Source organism: Alosa sapidissima, chromosome 18 (genome assembly GCF_018492685.1).
Source record: "Alosa sapidissima isolate fAloSap1 chromosome 18, fAloSap1.pri, whole genome shotgun sequence".
In the NCBI taxonomy this organism is placed as follows: domain Eukaryota; kingdom Metazoa; phylum Chordata; class Actinopteri; order Clupeiformes; family Clupeidae; genus Alosa; species Alosa sapidissima.
Window position 1 is genome coordinate 9,258,041 of NC_055974.1, and position 21,782 is coordinate 9,279,822.

At 46.3% G+C, this 21,782-nt stretch overlaps 1 protein-coding gene across 1 annotated transcript in view; it reads left to right on the forward strand.

Annotated features, from left to right (window-relative positions):
• Positions 1-19,738, forward strand: part of sema4f (sema domain, immunoglobulin domain (Ig), transmembrane domain (TM) and short cytoplasmic domain, (semaphorin) 4F) — a 72,624-nt gene extending 52,886 nt beyond the window's left edge. Inside the window, exons 2-14 of the mRNA XM_042070366.1 lie at positions 4,823-4,974; positions 7,664-7,723; positions 10,967-11,065; positions 11,603-11,714; positions 11,846-11,965; positions 12,462-12,616; positions 13,324-13,505; positions 14,003-14,144; positions 14,428-14,647; positions 15,055-15,164; positions 15,386-15,537; positions 15,772-15,824; positions 16,183-19,738. Of these exons, the coding sequence (XP_041926300.1) occupies positions 4,823-4,974; positions 7,664-7,723; positions 10,967-11,065; positions 11,603-11,714; positions 11,846-11,965; positions 12,462-12,616; positions 13,324-13,505; positions 14,003-14,144; positions 14,428-14,647; positions 15,055-15,164; positions 15,386-15,537; positions 15,772-15,824; positions 16,183-17,036 (2,411 nt within the window). The 3' untranslated portion in view covers positions 17,037-19,738. The remainder of the gene's footprint in view (positions 1-4,822; positions 4,975-7,663; positions 7,724-10,966; positions 11,066-11,602; positions 11,715-11,845; positions 11,966-12,461; positions 12,617-13,323; positions 13,506-14,002; positions 14,145-14,427; positions 14,648-15,054; positions 15,165-15,385; positions 15,538-15,771; positions 15,825-16,182) is intronic.
• Positions 19,739-21,782: the final 2,044 nt, after the last annotated feature.

The following is a 21,782-nucleotide window of genomic DNA, read 5'->3' on the forward strand; positions in this document are numbered from 1 at the left end:
GGCATGCTGTGCGTCGTGCTCACGTGCTTCGTGCACCAACTAAGTCTACTGTGTGGCCAGGGGAATACATTGAGCTCGACTTGCCCCTTGAGCTATGTGATTTGGACGGGGAACTGGCCGTTGAGCCACATATGGACAACTCCTGCAGGCAGGTGGGGTCACTTCAATGGCCTGCTCCAACTATGCTTCAGAGTGTGTCAGGGAAAATTCGCATCCCCAACTTTACTGGCCAGCCATGGCTAGTCCAGAAAAATGCCCATGTGTGCCGTGTATGCGCTACTTACGTCCCCCCTCTCAGTGATTCAGCAGTGTCCGCTCATCCCCTCAAACCTGGCTCACTTATCAAGTCTGTCCCTCACTCTGACTGTGTGCTTTTGGACCCAGATAAAATCATGCCCTCTGATGTCCGGGACAAGTTCTGTGCACTGCACAGAGAATTTGACGAGGTGTTTGATCCACAGTTTAAGGGCTACAACGGTGCTGTGGGCCCATTCCAGGCTAGGGTGAACATGGGGCCAGTCCAACCCCCACAGCGCAAGGGCAGGGTCCCACAATACTCTAGGGGTCAGTTGCAAGACCTCCAGGCCCAGTTTGACATGCTGGAGGGCATGGGTGTCTTCAGGAAGCCTGAGGATGTCGGCGTCTCTGTGGAATATGTTAACCCCTCGTTCCTTGTCAAGAAGCCTGGAGGTGGTTTTCGCCTTGTTACGGCATTCGCAGACGTGGGCCGTTACAGCAAGCCTCAGCCCTCCCTGATGCCTGATGTCAACTCCACCCTGCGCCTGATAGCTCAGTGGAAGTATATGATCGCTACAGACCTCACCAAAGCCTTTTACCAGATTCCACTGTCCAAAGAGTCATGGAGGTATTGTGGAGTTGTTACACCTTTTAAAGGTGTTCGTGTATATGTACGGAGTGCAATGGGCATGCCAGGGTCTGAGACAGCACTAGAAGAGCTGACGTGCAGGGTGTTTGGCGATCTCCTTGAACAAGGCCGTGTAGCAAAGGTGGCAGATGATTTGTACTGCGGAGCAAACACTCTTGAGGAGCTGTTAGCAGTCTGGAGAGCGGTTCTGTCTGCCCTACAGCGCTGTGGACTGAACCTGTCTGCCACCAAGACCACTATTGCGCCTGTACAGACCACCATCCTGGGCTGGGTCTGGCGTCAAGGAACCATTCGAGCCAGCCCTCACCGTGTATCTGCCCTAGCCACATGCCCTCCTCCAAAGACTGTGACTGGACTGCGCTCATTCATTGGGGCATACAAGGTGCTAGCCCGTGTGCTTAAAAACTGTGCCACCATACTTGCTCCTCTGGATGATGTGGTCGCAGGACGCGATTCCAAGGATGCCATTCAGTGGTCAGACGAACTGCTGGGTGCCTTCAACTATGCTCAGGAGGCGTTGTCCTCGAATCATGCCATCACTCTACCCCAGCCTGATGATCAGCTGTGGATTGTCACTGATGGTGCTGTTAGGGAACCTGGCCTGGGAGCTACATTATACATCACCTGTAAAGACACTGTGAAAGTGGCGGGCTACTTCAGTGCTAAGCTGCGTAAGAATCAGACTTCCTGGCTGCCCTGCGAAATGGAGGCTTTGTCCATAGCGGCGGCATTGAAGCATTTTGCCCCATACGTAATTCAGTCTTCTCAGAAAACGTGTGTATTGACGGACAGCAAGCCCTGCGTTCAGGCATTTGAGAAGCTGTATAGAGGGGAGTTTTCCGCAAGCCCACGTGTCACCACTTTCCTTTCTACAGCCAGTCGCTTCCAGGTGCTGATTCGGCACGTAGCAGGAGCAGCTATCCTGCCTTCTGACTTTGCAAGCCGCAATGCTCCAGAGTGTGACAGCCCTACGTGCCAGATATGTTCCTTTGTCCACACCGCTGCTGACACTGTTGTGCGCCAGATTACTGCCAATGATGTTATGAGTGGTTCCCGAAAGCTGCCTTTTACTAACAGGTCAGCATGGCTGGCTATTCAGTCTGAGTGCTCTGACCTCAGACGGACCTGCGCTCATCTCCGTCAGGGGACACGCCCTTCCAAGAAACTGACCAATGTTCGCGATGTGAAACGCTACTTGCACGTTACTACCCTGTCTAAAGATGGCCTGTTGGTTGTCCGTCGGCACTCCCCTCTTGCCGCTTCAACGGACTGCATTGTGGTGCCCAGGTCTGTCCTTGATGGTCTGCTCACTTCCCTTCATATTACGCTTGACCACCCCACCTCCACCCAGCTGAGGACAATTGTGCAGCGCTACTTTTATGCGTTAGACATGGATTCTGCTGTTCAGCGTGTCACCAATGGCTGCCATCAATGTGCGGCTTTGAGAAAGGCTCCTGTGTTCATGTGTACCCAGTCGACGGGTGACCCACCTGAGATTGTCGGCTCTGCTTTTGCAGCTGATGTGTTCAGGCGTGACCGCCAGTTTATTCTTGTTGTCCGCGAATGTGTCACATCGTTCACGTTGGCCTCTGTCATTGAAGATGAACGGCGTGATACCCTCAGAGATGCCCTGCTCCGCTTGTGCCTGGGCTTGTGTCCCCTTGATGGTCCTTTTGCAGTGATTAGGACCGATCCAGGGCCTGGGTTTGCCGCGTTGGCTGGAGATGAGCTGCTGGCTAAACACAGATTGACTGTTGAGGTGGGCAATGCCAAGAATGTCAATAAAAACCCGGTCGCTGAGAAAGCCGTTCAAGAGCTTGAAGGTGAGATTTTGCGTGTTGAGCCCAACTGCAGTGCTGTTACTCCCTTACTCCTCTCTGTTGCCACAGCACGCTTGAACAGCCGTGTGAGATCCCGTGGCCTGTCTGCCCGTGAAATGCTGCTTCAGCGTGACCAGTTCTCCCATAATCAGCTGCCTGTCGATGACCGAGCTCTTATTATGTCGCAGCACTCGCAGCGCATCACCAACCATCCATACAGTATGAAGTCTAAGACACCCTCTGGCCGCACTTCCGTGCCTGTCTCCATTCATCCCGGGGATCTTGTGTATCTCTATGGGGACCGTAACAAGTCAAAGGCCCGTGACAGATACCTGGTCCTTAGTGTCGAAGGTGCTTGGTGCAATATACGGAAGTTCACCGGATCTCAGCTCCGTCGGACCTCCTACAGAGTCAGATTGGCCGATTGCTACATGGTGGGGAGTTCCCAGACATCTGCGGGGATGGTTCCTGATTACCCTGTGTCAGATGACGACCTGGAGGTAACGCATCCGCAGGGCCCTGACATTCCTCCAGCCATATCGGAGCCTCCTCCGGCCATGTCGGAGTCTCTTCCTATGCCGTGTCCCCCTCGTGATGACATGGACCGGTTTGTTGTGGCATCACCTCCTGTGGAGTCAGATGAGACTGCACTTATCCCGGGCGCTGGGCCTAGACGTTCTGGGCGTCAGCGACATCTGCCACGAAGACTGGAGGGGTTTGAAATGTATTGAGACGTGTTCTGGGTGTCTCTGGGTTCCCTTTTGTCTTCCTATTCAGTCGTGTGTATGGCTTGTGTGCATTGTTTTGTATATGCTGTATGTCATTTGCCATGCTGCTTATTGGTGTTTATTTGTTTTGAAGGAAAAGAGGGTAGCGCCAGGAGTGTTATTGGTTAATTGGTTAACCCTGTGACCCGGATGTTCCACTCGGGGCTGTGTGTTTTCCCATCTGGTTGTGTAGTAAACACATGTTAACTAAACCTGTCGCGTTTGTGATTCATTGACATCATTTCTATTTATTGGCGCAGATAAAAAATGCACCTGGGATAAAACCATTTGGTAGCAGAAGCAAAGGTTTTTATACTGTATCTAAGGTTTGGGATACTGTGTTTGCTATTGTGGGATGTTGTGTGTTAACATTTGTAAATACTACAAAAACAATCCATAGTTTTGTTGGGAGGTATAGCTTGTCTGTTAAGAAAATGTAAGCATTGTGGAAATGTGTTCACTGACTGCATATTGTGTGAAAACGACATTAAATGTGTGAATGGTATGGCCACAAAAGACAGATGCTGTCCAAATTGTGTTTAGAATTTTGAAAATGTGACAACTGGTTAGACAAACGCTTGTTAGCGACTGAAAAAAACTGTAAGTCAAAGGCACGTGTTTAATGCAAGTGTGGTCAATGAGTTCAGGCAGACTTAAGAGGGAGCCCTCCACTCTGATGCATTGTTGGGCCATGCATTTGAGTGTATTGCAAATGCCTATTTAATGCCTCAGTAATAACGGCATTGCTTAATCACTGTTTGTTTATCTCTAAAGTGCTAGCCAGATTTAAATGTCCACAACGAATAGATAAGCTGGGAAGTGCTTACTAGAGCTTTGCTCAAGGCAAAAGCTTCCTGGAGTTACATACTCAACGTTTGTGATTTAATATTGTTCTGCAACTTAGACTTATGTGTGGTCATGTGTCCTCATTGTTTCATTGCATCGTGCGAAAATGAAAAGAAAATAACAAATATGTCATCTATTTGCCGATGTCTGTTACAAAACATGCTACTTTGTGATGACTTGAAGTGTCTCATTTGGAAGAGGAATTTAAAGCTACTGTTTTGAGTATGCTAGTGTCCTCAGAGTCTGTCATCGATGATTATGCCTGTGCTATGACCAGCTAGGTCTCTCACAGATAGCAAGGATTGATTTGTTCCTGTCTTGTTCATTCCCTATGGGATATGGGACAAAGATCAAAGAAGTTACACATACGCGTGTTCAGCTTTGTAGGATGTCAGTCTCCGAAATCTGTCATTATATGAAAGAAGTACTAGAGCTGTAGACATCTCAGTGAATTCTTTTGATCTCTAACCCCCCCCCCCCCCCTCTCTTTTCTCCTCCTGCAGGGTCACATGACGTCCTTGGTTCGCGGCAGCTTGGCGGCGTGTCCAACTTCAGCACCTTCCTTCTGGACCGCTCCACGGGAACACTGTACCTGGGAGCACAAGATGCCATTCTGGCCATCAACACCAGCAACCTTGGCCAGAAACCCCTGAAGGTCAGAGAGCACTGGTCGCTATAGTGACCCCATAGTGACCCCTTAGTGACTTCAGAAAAAAAGAGTTTATCCAATGAATGTATAAACACAGACAAAAAATGCATTCAACTTTATGCATTCAACAAAAAAGATGCTTATAGCAACAAAAGAAGATGAACATATTTCTGATTTTTTTGTCCGTTTGTATATGAAAGTCATACGATGGCAATCTTTGTAATTCTTCCCACATTTTTACCTCACAATTATATAATTTCATAGCCTGACGTAGCCAGACTTAATTCTAGTCAGAATTTGAGTCTGGTACTGCACCATTGGGATGTGATTATGGGATGTGTTTCAACCGATACAGGGGAAAAATGCCTCCACACACAATTGGGTAGACCTTAGACCTAACCAATCATAGTAGTGCAGTGTTGTAGCAGTGTTGTTTTCTGTTCTTTTTGAAAGATATTGCGCTGTCAGTCTCTTGTACAACAGACACGATAGCGAAATTATAGCATCTAGCTTCTCTAGCGACAGTGTTTTTGTTGTAAATAAAATCAATCGATGCACGCTCAGGTTACGTGAATGACTAGACACCATTGCTCATATGTCCATCATTGTATAAAGCCTGCCCGTAAATTTAGGCTGGCTTCCAGGCTAATAATTTTATGTTTTCTGAAAAGATTAGAAGAAATATTTCCGAACATAACCACAAGATGAACACTAGATTGAGACTAGAGGATGTCTGGATTTGGATTTCCTCCCGATCTGTGCTCAAAATGTGTCCTTGTTTGCTGATTGGATTGGAGGATCTAATAATGGCTCAGATTGTATAAGTGATGACAGTGGTTCCCTTATTCCCCTGCCAGGTTGTATTTCTGGCATGTACACACACCTATGTTACTGTGTAACTGCGCCGTGTTGCGTCCTGCTCAGCCAGTCATTCAGTAACCCGGCTGTAACAAAGGACACTCTATATTCTGCACACAGGAAACACAGGAACACAGGAAATGCATGCTTTTCCTCTATCGGAGAATTCTAGTGATAGACACACACACACGTACACACACACACACACACACACACACACACACACACACACACACACGCACACACACACACGACACATAAGACAGCCATCCAAACAGATGATCGCACACACACACACACACACAGGCAGATACACACACACGCGCATACACACGTGCTCAGCGGGCTGTAACATGCTCACAAAGCCTGGTAATCATTTTGACAACATGAACCTTCTACCACATTGATTTCCTATTGCCCATCCGCTGAGATGCATTAAGGCCAGTTGCGCCATTGGGGTCGGTCTTCTCCCTGCCTCTGCCCAGTCTCTGGTCCCCTCCGCACACAAAACACAGCGACATGCGAGCTGGCCTGTCCTGTTAGTGAATAGCCCAGGAGCCTGTGGTAAAGTGACTCACTTGAGTATAATATTTCCATTCATCTCGCGTCGTTGCTTCAGTAATGTTCCGTGTGTCCTATCTTATCTCTGTGTCCTTTGTCCTTTTGGGGTGTATATTTTGCTGCACATTGCTGCAGTTGAAGTGGAAATGCATTATCTGCACATTGCAGTAGATGTCGAAATGTTTGTTTGTAAGGATGAGAGAGAAAAAAAACAGTTTATACTTTACAGTGTATCCTTCAAATGAATAAGTAAGACATGGGATGCAATATTCATCAGTATCTGCCTGGCCACAAGATCTCTGTGGTGGGTTTGAAGTCAGATATTTATCTTATGTCACTTATTCATTAAAACATTTCAATATTTTTCTTCTTCCACTCAGGCACTCAAGGCCTTTCGTCTTCAAATGAAAGAGCTGTGAAAAAAAAACACCCTAGCCCATCTGTTTAGTGCGATAATTTGAAGGGATGCTTTGGGATGCTTTGGGAGATGTCTGAGGAAGACGCAGGGATGAGAGGAGGCTTTTTGGCAGAGGCATGAAGTACAGCAAGGGCCATGGTAACGTTTTGGCATGTCCCGGCAGCCAAAATACATGCCTCGGCTGCCAGGTTGCATTTAATGTAGCTCTTGGCTCCACGTGTGATTACTATGTGAGCCTTCAAACTCTGATCGGGGATCAGTGCTGGCTCTTCATAAAGACACGCTTTACAGCCCTGACAGTTTGATGGCCACAACTTTTCTGGACTGCGCGTGAGTTCAGCTTTGTGCATGTCTATGGCCTGTCCTCTGTATAATTGACCTGAATGGAAAATATGAAGGCAGTGCAAGTTGTCCTGGATACAAACTTCATATGGGAGAATTAATGCACGAACAAGCTCTTTGGCTTGCTGATGTTTTCCCCCCTCAGTGTTTACACGGTCCTCTGGTGTCTAATTGGGGGAAAACTTTACATATTCATGTGTGACATGGTTTCCTTTTCCAAAATAGCTCCTCTGAAGTGGACTGCCGGGCATTGAAATCAACTGCCGACAGCTGTCATTCTCTGCGCTTGCCTGCTCAGATTTGTTTTTCTGCCTCATTCTCAATTCAGTTTTCCACTCAAATTCAGTGGTCTGTATTGGCGTGATAGACTCCTTTGTTTAGCTGCGCCACAAGGCAGATTGGGTTGAAGCAGAGTAATCAAGGATCTTTGGTGAAACTTTTAAACAAGGACTTTAGAAAACAGGGGAAACATGCAACATTTAAAATTAATCTTTTTTTCCTCTCTTTATTTTGCAGATTAAATGGGATGTTCCAGAGGACAAAAGAAAATCATGTGTGGCCAAAGGGAAGACTGAGGTAAGCATGTTTTTGTAGACTGGTGGATAGGTTAATCTAATCTCTCTTTCTCTTTCTCTTTCTCTCTCTCTTTCTCTCCTTGCTTGTCTCTCTGTGCCTGTCTCTCTCTCTCTCTCCTTGCGTGTCTGTCTCTCTGTGTCTGTCTCTCTCTCTCTCTCTCTCTCTCTCTTCACATCTTCTGTATCTTTTTCTTTTATCGCTTTCCCTTTTTCTCTCCTCATATCTCTTTCTATCTCTCCTTCTCTCTGTCCCTCTCACTCCCTCGCTCCCTACCTCTCACCTTACCTCTCTCTCTCTCTCTCTCTCTCTCTCTCTCTCTCTTCCTCTCCCTCTGTCCCACTCACTCCCTCGCTCCCTACCTCTCTCTCTCTCTCTCTTCCTCTCCCCTCTCTGTCCCACTCACTCCCTCGCTCCCTACCTCTCTCTCTCTCTCTCTCTCTCTCTCTCTCTCTCAGATGCGTAATTGGGGGAGATAGCCTGGGGAATACAGTCAGCATATGGGACCCAGGGTGTATAATGCAGTTAATCAGTACACTTAGTGCGATCTTGGCAGCCGACCCAGAATTCAGTGCAGCAGTGGCCCAAAGGGCGGAGCCTGCTGCTGATTGACGGGCGGCGGGTCAGAGCAGCAGCAGACAGCAGGGCTCGGGCTCGGAGACGGCGGTGACTAAGCAGACAAAGGCAGACGTCAGGTCTGACTTGGGCAGGAGGAGGAAATGGGGGGGGGGGGGTAGAGACACAAGGGTTGCTGTTGCTTTGATTCACCTCTCATTGCTTCAACACACACACACACACACACACACACACACACACACACACACACACACACACACACACACACACACACACACACACACACACAAATACAAATGCACATACAGTATACCCGTACATGGACATGTAAATGATGCCCAAATATTCTGTCAAATTGACAGATGGGAGCACAGAAAAAAACACACACACACGCATCCTCCATACATGCTTATCACACACACACACACACACACACACACACACACACACACACACACACACACGCATCCTCCATACATGCTTATCACACACACACACACACACACACACACACACACACACGCATCCTCCATACATGCTTATCACACACACACACACACACACACACACACACACACACACACACGCATCCTCCATACATGCTTATCACACACATACACACACACACACACACACACATACACACCCACACGCATCCTCCATACATGCTTATTGGACTGCTGAGATATTCACTCACTCACACACACACACATACACACACACACACACGCATCCTCCATACATGCTTATTGGACTGCTGAGATATTCACTCACACACACACACATACACACACACACGCATCCTCCATACATGCTTATTGGACTGCTGAGATATTCACTCACACACACACACATACACACACACACACATACACACACACACACACACACACACACACACACACACACACACACACACACACATACACATACACACACACACAAACACACACACACAAACACACACACATGCAAAATAAATACATGCTTATTGGACTGCTGAGATATTCACTCACACACACACACACAAACACACACACACAAACACACACACACACACACATTTACAGCAGCAAGCAGACTTGTATAGACTAAATTAAACTGCACTTAATGTCTTAGCATGCACACATTTAGCATCTCTGGGTATACACACAGAATCCAATAAAACTGAACTGCAAAAGCCCTGTAGCTGCTGTAAGTCCCTTCAGGTTAACTGGGCATGATGTACAATCCCTCCAAACCAAAGCAAACTCCAGCTAAACCAGTTAAGCTCCTGGGTTATTTACTGTCCACTGTCTGTCCACCTTGGTCCATACCAGAATTGGAAGCAGGTCAGCCCCAAGCCAATTTAATCGGGCATTAGGTGGGCATCCTGCACTGGCCATCAGCCTGTCCTCCATTAGTCACCCATTGGCTGGACGCCCGTGTGTGTGTGTGTCTGTGTCTGTGTGTATGTCTTTGTGTGTGTGTGTGTGTGTGTGTGTGTGTGTGTACTTGCCTGTCTATGTGTGTGTGCGTGTGTGTGTGTGTGTGTGTGTGTGTGTGTGTGTGTGTGTCACGCTGTGTGACAGTGCAGCAGAAGGTTGGCACTCGCTTGTCTCAGGCCACACGGGCCAGGATGGGGCAGCCCCATGACGTGGGAGAGTCACACGTAGCGGCGTCTGGCTGAGGCATCTGCGTCAGGGCCTTAAGTGCAGGGAGAGGGTGAGAGGCAGAGGGGTGCCATTGCCAACAGGGTTTAAGGTCATCACCATTAATACTGCTTCTGGACTATTTCAAACTCCATTGGTATGACAGGCCTTGTTTTAGGCTCACACTGTGAAAAGGGCTTTTTTATATCCAAAAATGTCCTACAAACAACAACAGATTGGAAAGAAACAACCATTTTCATTCATCTAAAATAGCCTATGGTATGTGTTGTCCAGAAGTTCCACTGAAGTTAGCATGCAAACCAGCTAGCCTCTTGCCCAGCTCTCTTGTAATACCACATTGTACCACATGAGGTGCTGTATTAAAAACAATGCAAGTCAATGAATGAGTGCTGTGTGACAACTCAAATCCTACAGAATAACACATAGCTCCTTGAAGAGCTTTGTTTGATTAAGGGCTTGTAGAGCCCTACTGAAACTGCTTTGTCTGCGAGCATTCTTTGAGAAATGGAAAGCATTCCAAGAAATGGGCTCTGCGGGTTTTATAGGATTTCTTTTTTGGAACCTTAAACTTCAACCTTTAAAAAACAGATTGTTCTCATGACATTCATGTAGCAAAGGTCGTGAATCTACCAACAACAGCTTCAGGTGGTGTTCTCACTCGAGTGACTATACTCACTCACTGTGACAATCTATTAAGACTTGGGTCATTTGGGTCATGGTCTATCAATGTCCTCAGCGACTTTCTCTTATAGGAGAGTAGGCTTATAGGCTACTTGTCTCAATTTGACCCTTTACTCAGTATGAGTCCTTTACTATGATTATCCAGGTCTTGTAATACACTTGTCCATTTTGAGTCCAAGTCAATAAGTAATAACCATCTTATGGGGTTGCTTAGTAAATGCCATCCTGAGCATTGTCTGACTTTATATTTATGCTTTAGTGAATTCTGTTCTGAGAATTCTGAGATTCAACATTTGAGTCCTTCATCAGACTTGTTGCTCTCTGTCTCCCCCAACAGGCCGACTGCAAGAACTACATCCGCCTGCTGCAGTTTCTAGGAGATGGTCGGATCTATGCTTGTGGGACGTACGCCTTCGATCCCCAGTGTGCTTTTCTGGTGAGTTCATTGGTGTGGGTGTTTGTGTCCATGGGTACAGTGTGTGTGTGTGTGTGTGTGTGTGTGTCTGTGTGTCTGTGTGTGTGTGTGTGTGTGTGTCTTGTAGTCCAGTATGTTGTTTTTATATGCGGATATATGTACGTATGTCCTTGTGTGCCTGAAAATATACTGTACATTCCATATACAGTAAATCTGTTCATGTACAAAATGGCCTTAGGTGACAAACAGTTGTAGACAGAGTGACACATTGATGTGACTGCAGCTCAAACACATATGCACATCAAGACCCATAACATTTGCATGTGTGTGCAATGGGAGAACATGCTGGACATGACTCATTTCAAACAGCTGTATGAATGCACATAGGGAAAAGGAGATCAATAAATTAATCCTTTTGTATATTTCAACACAGTCTTCTCTTCACTCTACTCTGTGTCTGATTTCCTCTGTCTTTGGGTCTTTGTCTCCGTCCTCCTCTCTCTTTCTCTCTCTCTCTCTCTCTCTCTCTCTCTCTCTCTCTCTTTCTTTCTCTCTCAGAATATGTCAAGCTTCTCCCTGGAGACAGCAGAGGAGGGTGGTGTGCGGATGGAGACCGGGAAAGGAAAATGTCCCTTTGAGCCCAGCCAGCATTACACGGCAGTCATGGCAGGTGAGACACACACACACACACACACACACACACACACACACACACACCCACACACACACACACACACACACACACACACACACACACACACACACACAGTGTTGAGCACAGTTTTTCTTCTCTCTCTCCAGGAGGGGTCTTGTACACGGCTGCCACCAGTAACTTCCTGGGCACGCTCTTCGACATCTCCAGGGCAACGGGCATTGAGCAGGAGCGCATCCGGACAGAACGATCCATCAACTGGCTCAGTGGTGAGACATACACAGACACACACACACACACACACACACATGCACACATATACACACATGCTCACTCACACATGAAAGGACACACACCTTACCAAATGAACTCAATCAACCTGATCATCCTACAGACACACACACACAGACACACACACACACACACTCACACACAAGCTAGCACATACACCTTTCCAAGTGAACTCAATGAACCTGAGTCACAGCAAGCGCACATATGGATATATCCCTCTTGTGCTCCCTACATACACACACACACACACACACACACACACACACACACGCACACACACACACACACACACACCACACACACACACACACACACACACACACACACACACACACACACACACACACACACACACACATACAAACTCTTTTTTCAGTCTCAAGTTATCACTCTTTCTACCTTTGCATGTAGTTTTCTTTCCTCTTATAATGTATGTGTGTGTGTGTGTGTGTGTGTGTGTGTGTGTGTGCATAGACCCAGAATTTGTCAGCTCAGCTTTCATCCAGGAAGATGAGGCCAACAACCCAACTGGAGAAGATGACAAAATCTACTTCTTTTTCACCGAAGTGGCCAAGGAATACGACCTCTACACCAAGGTCAAAGTGCCAAGGGTTGCCCGGGTCTGCAAGGTGGGTGTTTAACCTGTCAGATTACCTGTGGATCCATTTAGTATGTAGTATTGTTGTTGCAAAACACAGCTCAGTAGAAATGGGTTCTGTTGGAAAAGGTCAGTAGCACAGTATCACTGCAGGACTGCTGATCTGATGACCAATTTTAATTGTTGCAAAATTACAGATGAACTTAATTGGCCCACAAATATGAGATGCCAACCCCTCTATCCATCTCTCTCACTTCCACTTACACACACACATACTCTGTCTCTCTCTCTCTCTCTCTCTCTCTCTCTCTCTCTCTCTCTCTCTCTCTCTCTCTCTCTCTCTCTCTCTCTCTCTCTCACACACACACACACACACACACACACACACACATACACACACACACACACACACACACACACACACAGGTTTGGCATACAGAGAAAAAGAAACAGCAAACACACACCTTCTGGTTAACATGTTTTGGCAGGAGATGTGCAACAGTCGGCCCAATTGGCTAGTATTGCTTACAGTATACCAGTGAATAGTAAATATCAATGTCTATCTTCTGCTTTATCTCTCTCTCTCCCTCCCTCTTTCCCTCTTTCTTTCTCTCTCTCTCTCCCTCCCTCCCCTTTCCCTCTGTCTTTCTCTCTGTCTCTCTGTCTCCCTCCCTCCCCCTTTCTCTCTCTCTCTCTCTCTCTCTCTCTCTCTCTCTCTCTTTCCCTCTCTCTCCCCAGTCGGACGTGGGTGGTATGAAGACGCTGCAGCGGCGCTGGACCACCTTCCTGAAGGCCCAGCTGGTGTGTGAGGACCGTGCCAGCGGTCAGCGCTTCAACGTGCTCACCGACGTCTTCACCGCGCGGCACCGGCTCGACGACCCCAGCAGCACGCACTTCTACGGCATCTTCACCTCCCAGTGGTCAGAACCTTCCCCTTACATCTGCTGCTATTTCGCCTGTTTACTGTAAAATCTCTGGACTTTACTCTGGACCAGCAAACGTCCTTTGTTTACTCGCTATATATAGATGGGAAATATGTAGATTTAGTGTAGAACGTCAAGTAGCCATTCCAATTTCCTACTAACCGTGTCTGAAAGAGGCACATTTGGCCACGTGTATGCAATATGTACAACACAAAAGAGTGTGTTTACAATGTATTTTATGATTTGTGAATGAATGATTTATTTATAGCTTAAATAGTGTTGTGCCTCACATAGCTACTTCATTTCACTGGTCCTGCATCAGATAGATAGATAGATACTTTATTGATCCCCAAGGGGAAATTCAAGAAAATCAGAGGTGCATCATTTCTGTAAACGCTTATCTATTGTGATTAAATGATAAATAATTCTACTGATAAGGTGGTGTTTTATATTTTTCGCTGAGTTTTCGGTTGGTTGGTTTGGTTGCCGTGCAGGGACCGGGAGGAGACGTCCGCCGTGTGTGTGTACAGTCTGGCCGACATCAGCAAGGTGATGGACGGGCCCTTCAAGGAGCTGAAGAAGACGTGTGAGAACTGGATCAACCCCGAGCCCGTGCCCACGCCGCGACCAGGACAGGTACCGAGTACCGACCCACACCACTCACACCTGCACCGGGACAGACTGGGGTCACTGTAGGTCACAAATGTAACTGGAATGTAACCGGACATTCAAGACGTGTGTAGACAGAGAGTAATGGACACCAAAACACTATTAACGAGGCGCTGACCTCGGCCATGAGGCCTTCTAAGAATGCATGAATGGCATGAATGGATGAATTAATTAATTAATGAAACAAAAAAATGAACTAATGACGGAATGAATGAACTAATCTCTCTGTCTCTCCACCCCTCCCTTGCAGTGTCTAAACAGTGCTCTGAAGTCCGAGGGCTTTGACTCCTCCCTGAAGTTGCCTGATAAAGTGCTGACATTCATGCGTGACCACCCTCTAATGGAGAACAGTGTGGTGTCAGCGCCCCTACTGGTCAGAAGGGGAATAACATACACCAAGCTGGCCGTCACCCTCACATCCATCAGCGATGATGACAAGCGCACAGCCGTCGTGTTGCACCTGGGTACAGGTAAGACATGAAAAAACATAAGAAAAAATGTGATTCCTCTTCTGTGTAACCTGGTTGACCTCTGTCATAATGTATTTATTTATACATAATATATATGTGAAAAACTAGTATAAACTATGTACTATATAATACATATAGTAATACATATACTAAGTATAAACTAGTAACTATTAAATGTTTTGAATACCAGTTTTGCTTCTGTCCAGAGACCATTATTGCATTAAAGGGCATTTTAAAAGTCAAATCTCTACTCTCTCTCTCTCTCTCTCTCTGTGTGTGTGTGTGTGTGTGTGTGTGTGTGTGTGTGTGTGTGTGTGTGTGTGTGTGTGTGTGTGTGTGTGTGTGTGTGTGTGTGTGTGTGTGTGTGTGTGTGTGTGTGTGTGTGTGTGTGTGTGTGTGTGCTACAGATCGCGGGGAGCTGCACAGGGTTGCAGTGGTTGGTCAGAACGCAACACTGCTTGAAGAGATCCCTTTGTTTCCCTCTCACGATCCAGTCAACAACATCCTTCTGTACAAGGCATGCACTCCCATCTTCTCTCCCACACAGTCACACATGCACTGTCAAACACTCCAGAGACACCAACACACATGCACAGCACGTGCAGATGCTGTGCATGTGCACCTATAGATATATATATAGGTTCCTGCATCTATACCTGTAGAACAGTATATGAACACATTCAGTATACATCTGCGTAGACGTGCATTATGTAATTCCCCCCTCCCTCTCCCCCTCAGGATGTGGCCCTGGTGGGCTCCCCGTCCTCTCTGGTGCGGCAGCCGGCCGTCGGCTGTGCCCTGTACCCCACCTGTGAGGTGTGCGCCCGCGCCCGGGGCCTGGGCTGTGCCTGGAACCCCAAGGAGCAAGCCTGCGACGGGGTCGGCAACGAGTGAGTGACCGCTGGGACTCGCTTGAATGTGCATCTTTGCGTACAGCACATTTATGTTACGGATTCATATGCTGACACCCACACAGCCACAAGCACACTTTCATGTACAGAGAAAATGTAGCCTACAGATACACACACAGACACACACACACACAAAACACACACACAGACACACACACACACACACACACAAAGAAATGATGGATTATTGTAAGTCCTCTTTTTGTGTTTTAGGCTTGGAGACGAGGAGCTTGGAGACCCACTGAGCCAGTGTAAGAGTGGAGAAGGTGGGTCTTAGCCGCACGCTCTCAATACATTTACTGTCTGGGGCCTCAAACTCATGTCCTCATGCTGTGGTTTTGTCATTGTACTGAGGAATACCATTGACAATCATGTTTCTGTCTCTCTCTCTCTCTTACACACTCCTACTCTCTGTTTTTCTCTTTACTTCAAATTCAAAGAGCTTCATTAGCATGACTGCGCAAGTTACAATATTGGCAAAGCAATGTGATGTGTGAACAGTAAAAGAAAATTACAAATATAAAGAAAAGACAAATGTTTTGACATGGAGAAGTGTAGGTATTAAAAATTCTCTCCCTCTCTCCCTCTCTCTCTCTCTCTCTCTCTCTCTCTGTCTCTCTGCAGGTCGGTGTTCTCCGACGGTGAAGGAGGTGAGTGTGATGAAGGGCCTGCGCGTCCTCCTCCCGTGCGTCCAGGTCTCGCCGCGGGCCTGCTCCTGGGAGCACCCGCCGCACCGGCACACGCGCCAGCGCCTGTCTGACCTGGAGGTGCTGGCGTCCGAAGAAACGGAGGGCAAGTACGTGTGCCTGTGCCAGGAGGGCGGGCGCGAGCAGCCGGCGTGTCGGCGCGCCGAGTACCACCTGACCCTGGCGGGCGCCAGCATGGGCGGCACCGTGGCGCTGGCCGGCGGCCCCGGGCGCCACTTCCTGGCCTGGTACGTGCTGCTGTTCGTGGTGGGCATGCTGGCGGGCGCGGCGGCCATCTTGTGCCTGTTGCTGCGGCACCGGCGGGCCGGCGGGAAGGGCGCGAGCCACGGCGCCTCGCTGTCGGAGAAGCACCACGACCTGCTGCCCTCCTCGGCCACGCCGCAGTCGCCCAGCAGCGCCAGCCTGCTCTCCGAGGCCGTGCCGCTCACCAAGCGCAACGGCACACTCAACGGGCACGGCGGCGGCGGCGGGCACAACGGCGGCGGGCACAACCACCACCACGGCGGCGGCATCAATGGCCCGCACATCTACTCCAACAACAGCAGCAGCAGCGGCGAGGTCAAGCTGTCCGAGTCGAGCGCCAAGCTGACCCAGCACCAGCAGGGGCTGGAGGGACGCGAGAGGCCCGGGCCTGAGGGCGAGGAGGGCGAGGGGCTCTCGGAGGGGCTCTCGGAGATGGGCGAGGGCCTGTCGGGCCTGGAGGAGGAGCTGGCCGGACTGCAGGCGTACCGCGGAGCACCGCTGGCACAGTGCGAGGAGAGCTCCATTTGAGAGAACCGACAGAGAGAAAGAGCGAGAGAGAGAGAGAGAGAGAGAGAGAAGGATAAAGAAAAAGGCGAAAGAGAGAGAGAGAAAGAGAGTGAGATGAACAGGGCAAAGAGAGAAAAGAGAAGAGATTGAGGGATGAGGAGATGCGTTGATGGCAGCCACAGCCCTGACTTCCACTCCTCCACTGTGACTGGGACCCAGAGCCATATAACAGGAGAGGAGAGAGACATACAATATGTACTGTGTGTATGTCTGTGTTGGGTGGGCTACCACGTGTTTGTGTTTTTCTCCAAACATATTCCACGTACCCACAAACATATTTAACGTGTCAAGAACGTGTCGGAAAACACACACACGTGTGTATGTGCGTGTGTGTGTGTGTGTGTGTTTCCATCCACACCATTTCCCCTCCCTGTCTCTCTGTTCCTCTCATTCCTGTTTGTGCTTGTGTGTGTGTTACACACCTCATATTTTGAGCACACGCTCCACTTTCTCTACGACACCCACGAATAAGGGGAGTGTACTCCTCTTTTGGTGAGAAAGAAACCCTTTTTCACTCTCATTGCCAGGGGCTCTGGGACTCTCAGAGCACATGTGTCCCACAGATCAACACATTAGGAACTCACACACATACACACACACACACACACACACACTCACAGTTCGCCCATAAAGCTGAGGACTAATTGTGGTAATACTGTACATGAGGGTCAACAGCCGGTGCCTGGACATGCCAAACCAAAGACTGCAGAGCCAGCTAGAGTTCATGTAGGACATTTTGCCATCGACTTTGTCGGAGTGACCCTGACACTGGCTTATCAGGGACGAGGGGAGTCAGAGGCTGGTCACAACTGGACCAAGATGGGGGAAAGATTTGAGGGGATTCCTGTTCAATTCATGCAGCAGCACTACTTACAAAGAGATGCCACAGTCCCCACTGAAATAATCAGGAAACGTGAACCGGTGTTGGCCTGCAGAACTGATGAATGGCCCAGTTGTTTATCTCACACTGTTTCCTGGATACTCTCTGCACCATGGCAACCACGGTTGGCCATTCCTCCAGGATGTTGTTTGGTTGCCTCGGACAGAAAGCAGGGGACGATAAGCCACACCTGTTAAGAGCATGAAGGCCACACTGTGTTTCTTTCTGTTGACAAATGGTCTGTAAACTCATTGGCTGGAAGAATCAGAAGATCTTTTTTGTTGGCATGTCAGGTGTTGATAAATGACGATATCTTTTTTTTTCTGTCTTTCTTTAATTTAACTAACTGTTGTTACGTGTTTGAAGGTCAAACTGCAACTTTGAGATCACAAAAAAACAAACAACACTGACCCATTCTGTATGTTACTGTCTACAGTTCTATGGACCAAGTTCTTATAATGGTGTTTGGAAGTGTTGTTTTTGTAAAGAAAAATGACATGAGATTGTGGCCCATGTGTTGCAATAGAAATTAATCTAGAAAAGAATGACAGAAAGGAAGGTTGTACCTGGAAGGACAATTTTTTTTCTTTTATGGACAGGCAGACCACCAAAGCAGATCGCATCAGAGGTGCTGAGTAACTATCCAAAAATAGAGGTATGCTGATGAATGATGGCTATCACAAAATGGCCGATGTCTAAAGTCTATAGACAAAAGAGCGAGAGCGAGAACATTGTTGTTCCTTTTTGTGTCTGTAAGCAAACTCTTTGATAAGGCCCATTACTGTGAATGACAGTGAGCTTCTTCTGCCACATGGGGGAGTGCTTTTGTTTAGAAAGCCTCTGTTTGTAAACCCACTGTTCTGTTTTGAGGAGAGGTGTTTTCTCCATTGTATTCTTTTTAGTTATATTTACGTCAATATTTAACATGGAGAAGGTAATACTCAGAATGGTATGTGTGGCATAATGTAGCTTCTCTTGTCAGCATTTAGTGGTCACAGGTACGAATACTTCCCCAATTTACAGACGCAACAGAGAGACTTCAATTCCCATAATGCACCTGGTTTATCTGTAGTCCATAGGGACCGTCTAAAATACAGTGGATGTGACATAGGGTTTGAACTTTTGTGTCAGTAGCCCTTTAAGATTGTCCCCTTAGTCTAAACATTCCATAAAACAGTCTATAAACAGATGTGTCAAGTCAGACATGAATCTTGTGTGTAAAATTATTAGTGTAACCTGGTTGATTATGTTTTAAACATGACTGCTCCAGAGTTTACCTTCTCTTCAGTTACTGTAAAAAAAGTACAAAATTCATTTAACTGTTGTACAGATATGTTGTATATGTTTTATTTTTATAATTTATATATAATAATGAAACAAATGCACATTTTTTTGCAATACCTATATTGTGTCTTTGTATGTGGATGATTGTGCAGTAAGTATGTGTGAGAATGCGTATATAAAAAAAAGTGCTACCTCTTATTACCTGCGGGTGCCTGTGCTTCTGTGTGTCACTCACTAAGGCATGGGTGCACCAGCATGAAATCCATTTACCATTCATGTTGCTGGATGAAAATATACGTAGTAGGTGAGAGCACAGCATTTTTTTCTGAATCTCTTCTAAATATTCCACCGTTTCCCATCGTTACATGTCAAGTCAAGTCAAGTCACATTTATTTATATAGCACACTTAAACACAATGCAATTGACTCAAGGTGTTCACATAAAAAAATAAAAACAGTAATAAAAACAAAAATATAAGTGACAAAAAATAAAAATCCAAAAAATATTAGTAATGATAGTAATTATGATTGTAGATAAAAGAAGATACAATTACTACAACTACTACTACTACTACAGTAGGTCTAGAGCAAAATCTACAGTAAAGTTAAAGATGGCAGTTAATATAATGCTGAAAAGAAATCAAAATATGATAAATAAACAAACAAGGGGAGACTCAATAGACATTAAAGGCCAAAGAAAATAGATGGGTCTTTAAATTTGATTTAAAGCTACTGATAGTGGGACAGGAATTCATTTCTATAGGGAGATTATTCCAGAGTTGAGGCGCAGCAACAGAAAAAGCCCCATCACTGTTCGTTTTTAGGATAGCATTGGGGACTGAAAGAAGATGGACTTAAAAAAGACCTTAGTGGCCTAGAAGGACAGTAGGGACTTAAAAAGTCACATATGTACTGTGGTACCATCCCATTAGGGGCTTTGAAAACAAAAAGCAAAACTTTAAAATGAATAATGTATTTGACAGGTTCCAGTAATAAGCCTAGCTGCTGCATTTTGGACTAATTGAAGTCTAGCAAGGGTAGATTGGTTCAGACCTAAATAAAGAGATTTACAATAGTCCAGCCTACTGTAGATGTAACAAATGCATGGATTATCATTTCTAAATCAGAGCCAGGGATTTAGTTTACTGTAGCTATTGTTCTTAATTGAAAAAAGCATCCCTTAACCACACTACTGACTTGCTTATTGAAATTCAAAGATGAATCTAGTAAACACCTAGACTTCTGACCTCACTGTGGCAATTTACAGTAGTGGCCCAAGTGCATTTCTTAGCTTAGCAACAGAGCTGAGTGGACCAAAAATAATGATCACTGTTTTCTTTTAATTAAATTTTAAGACATTTGTAGCCATCCAACTCTTTTTACATATTTTTAAAACTAAATAGATAGGTTACATGATGAAATTATATAGCCTAGAGGAGTATTAAATTGGCATTCATACTTTGTAAAACTTTATATTAAAGTGCATGTCTCTACTAATAAAAAAAAAAACATAATTCATCCGCACATTTATGCATGACAGATTCACATATGCTCAGACACAGGCCTAGGTCAAGTTTATCCTGTTTGATTGATCAGCATGTTCAAAGTTGCAGCTGCTGAGGTATCCAAATTTAATTCAACACTGAATATTGCAGTGAGAGAGCTGGGAAGCTGATGTAAGGAGGACGCCACAGAGCTCAGAAGGAACTCAGCCTGGTACCTCATGAAAGCGCACGCTGGAGTTAGAGATTCTCTCACAGCACCTTGCAGCCCATGACTATATGCATGGTTCTTCAGACACTCTTGTGATCTTTCTCGTGGTGGAGGACATGGAATGGTCCCCAGAGGCCCACTATGCTGCACTGCTTTCCAGGTCAAAGGCCTTCTCTGCCCGCTTCTGTGTGCCAAGATAGTGGTACCATCCATCTACAACGACCAGGGACCTATAGAATCTATCCAGTTGTACAACACTGACCTATACACGGGTTTCCTGTTTACCAACAAAACTAGATGCGCGCGCAGCCGTGGGGCAGAAGACGCTTGGTGGCCGTCCACAACGTTATAAACTTAACCTAAATAGTCAGCTGCTGTAAGCTACAATCGGATTTTTTTTGTATACCCCTGTTGTCTCAATGATAATAACATCTCATTTCAGACTATATTTCAAAGTTTGCCGTTCATTTGCATTATTAATATAACATCGTATTTTGTCATTTTTGGCGAAGACATGCATTCCGTTAGGGATATTGAACATATTTAACATTCTCTAACCATCGTGATTTCAAATTGATGCAGTTTTCAGCACAAAAACTAATTTTATTATTTTGCTCTTTTGCATTGCTCTATGAACTATGGTGCTTTCTGCCTCTTGATTGCGCACGCATGCTTTCGTGACATTGCATAGAAATCCATGTATATGTTTTATGAAGAAAATCTAATTAGGCTTTGACAACCATTTTGATTTTTATAACTCACAAGTCCACACAAATTCATTTTGATATGTCTCTTTTACACAAACACACCTTGACTCCGAGAAGACAATCA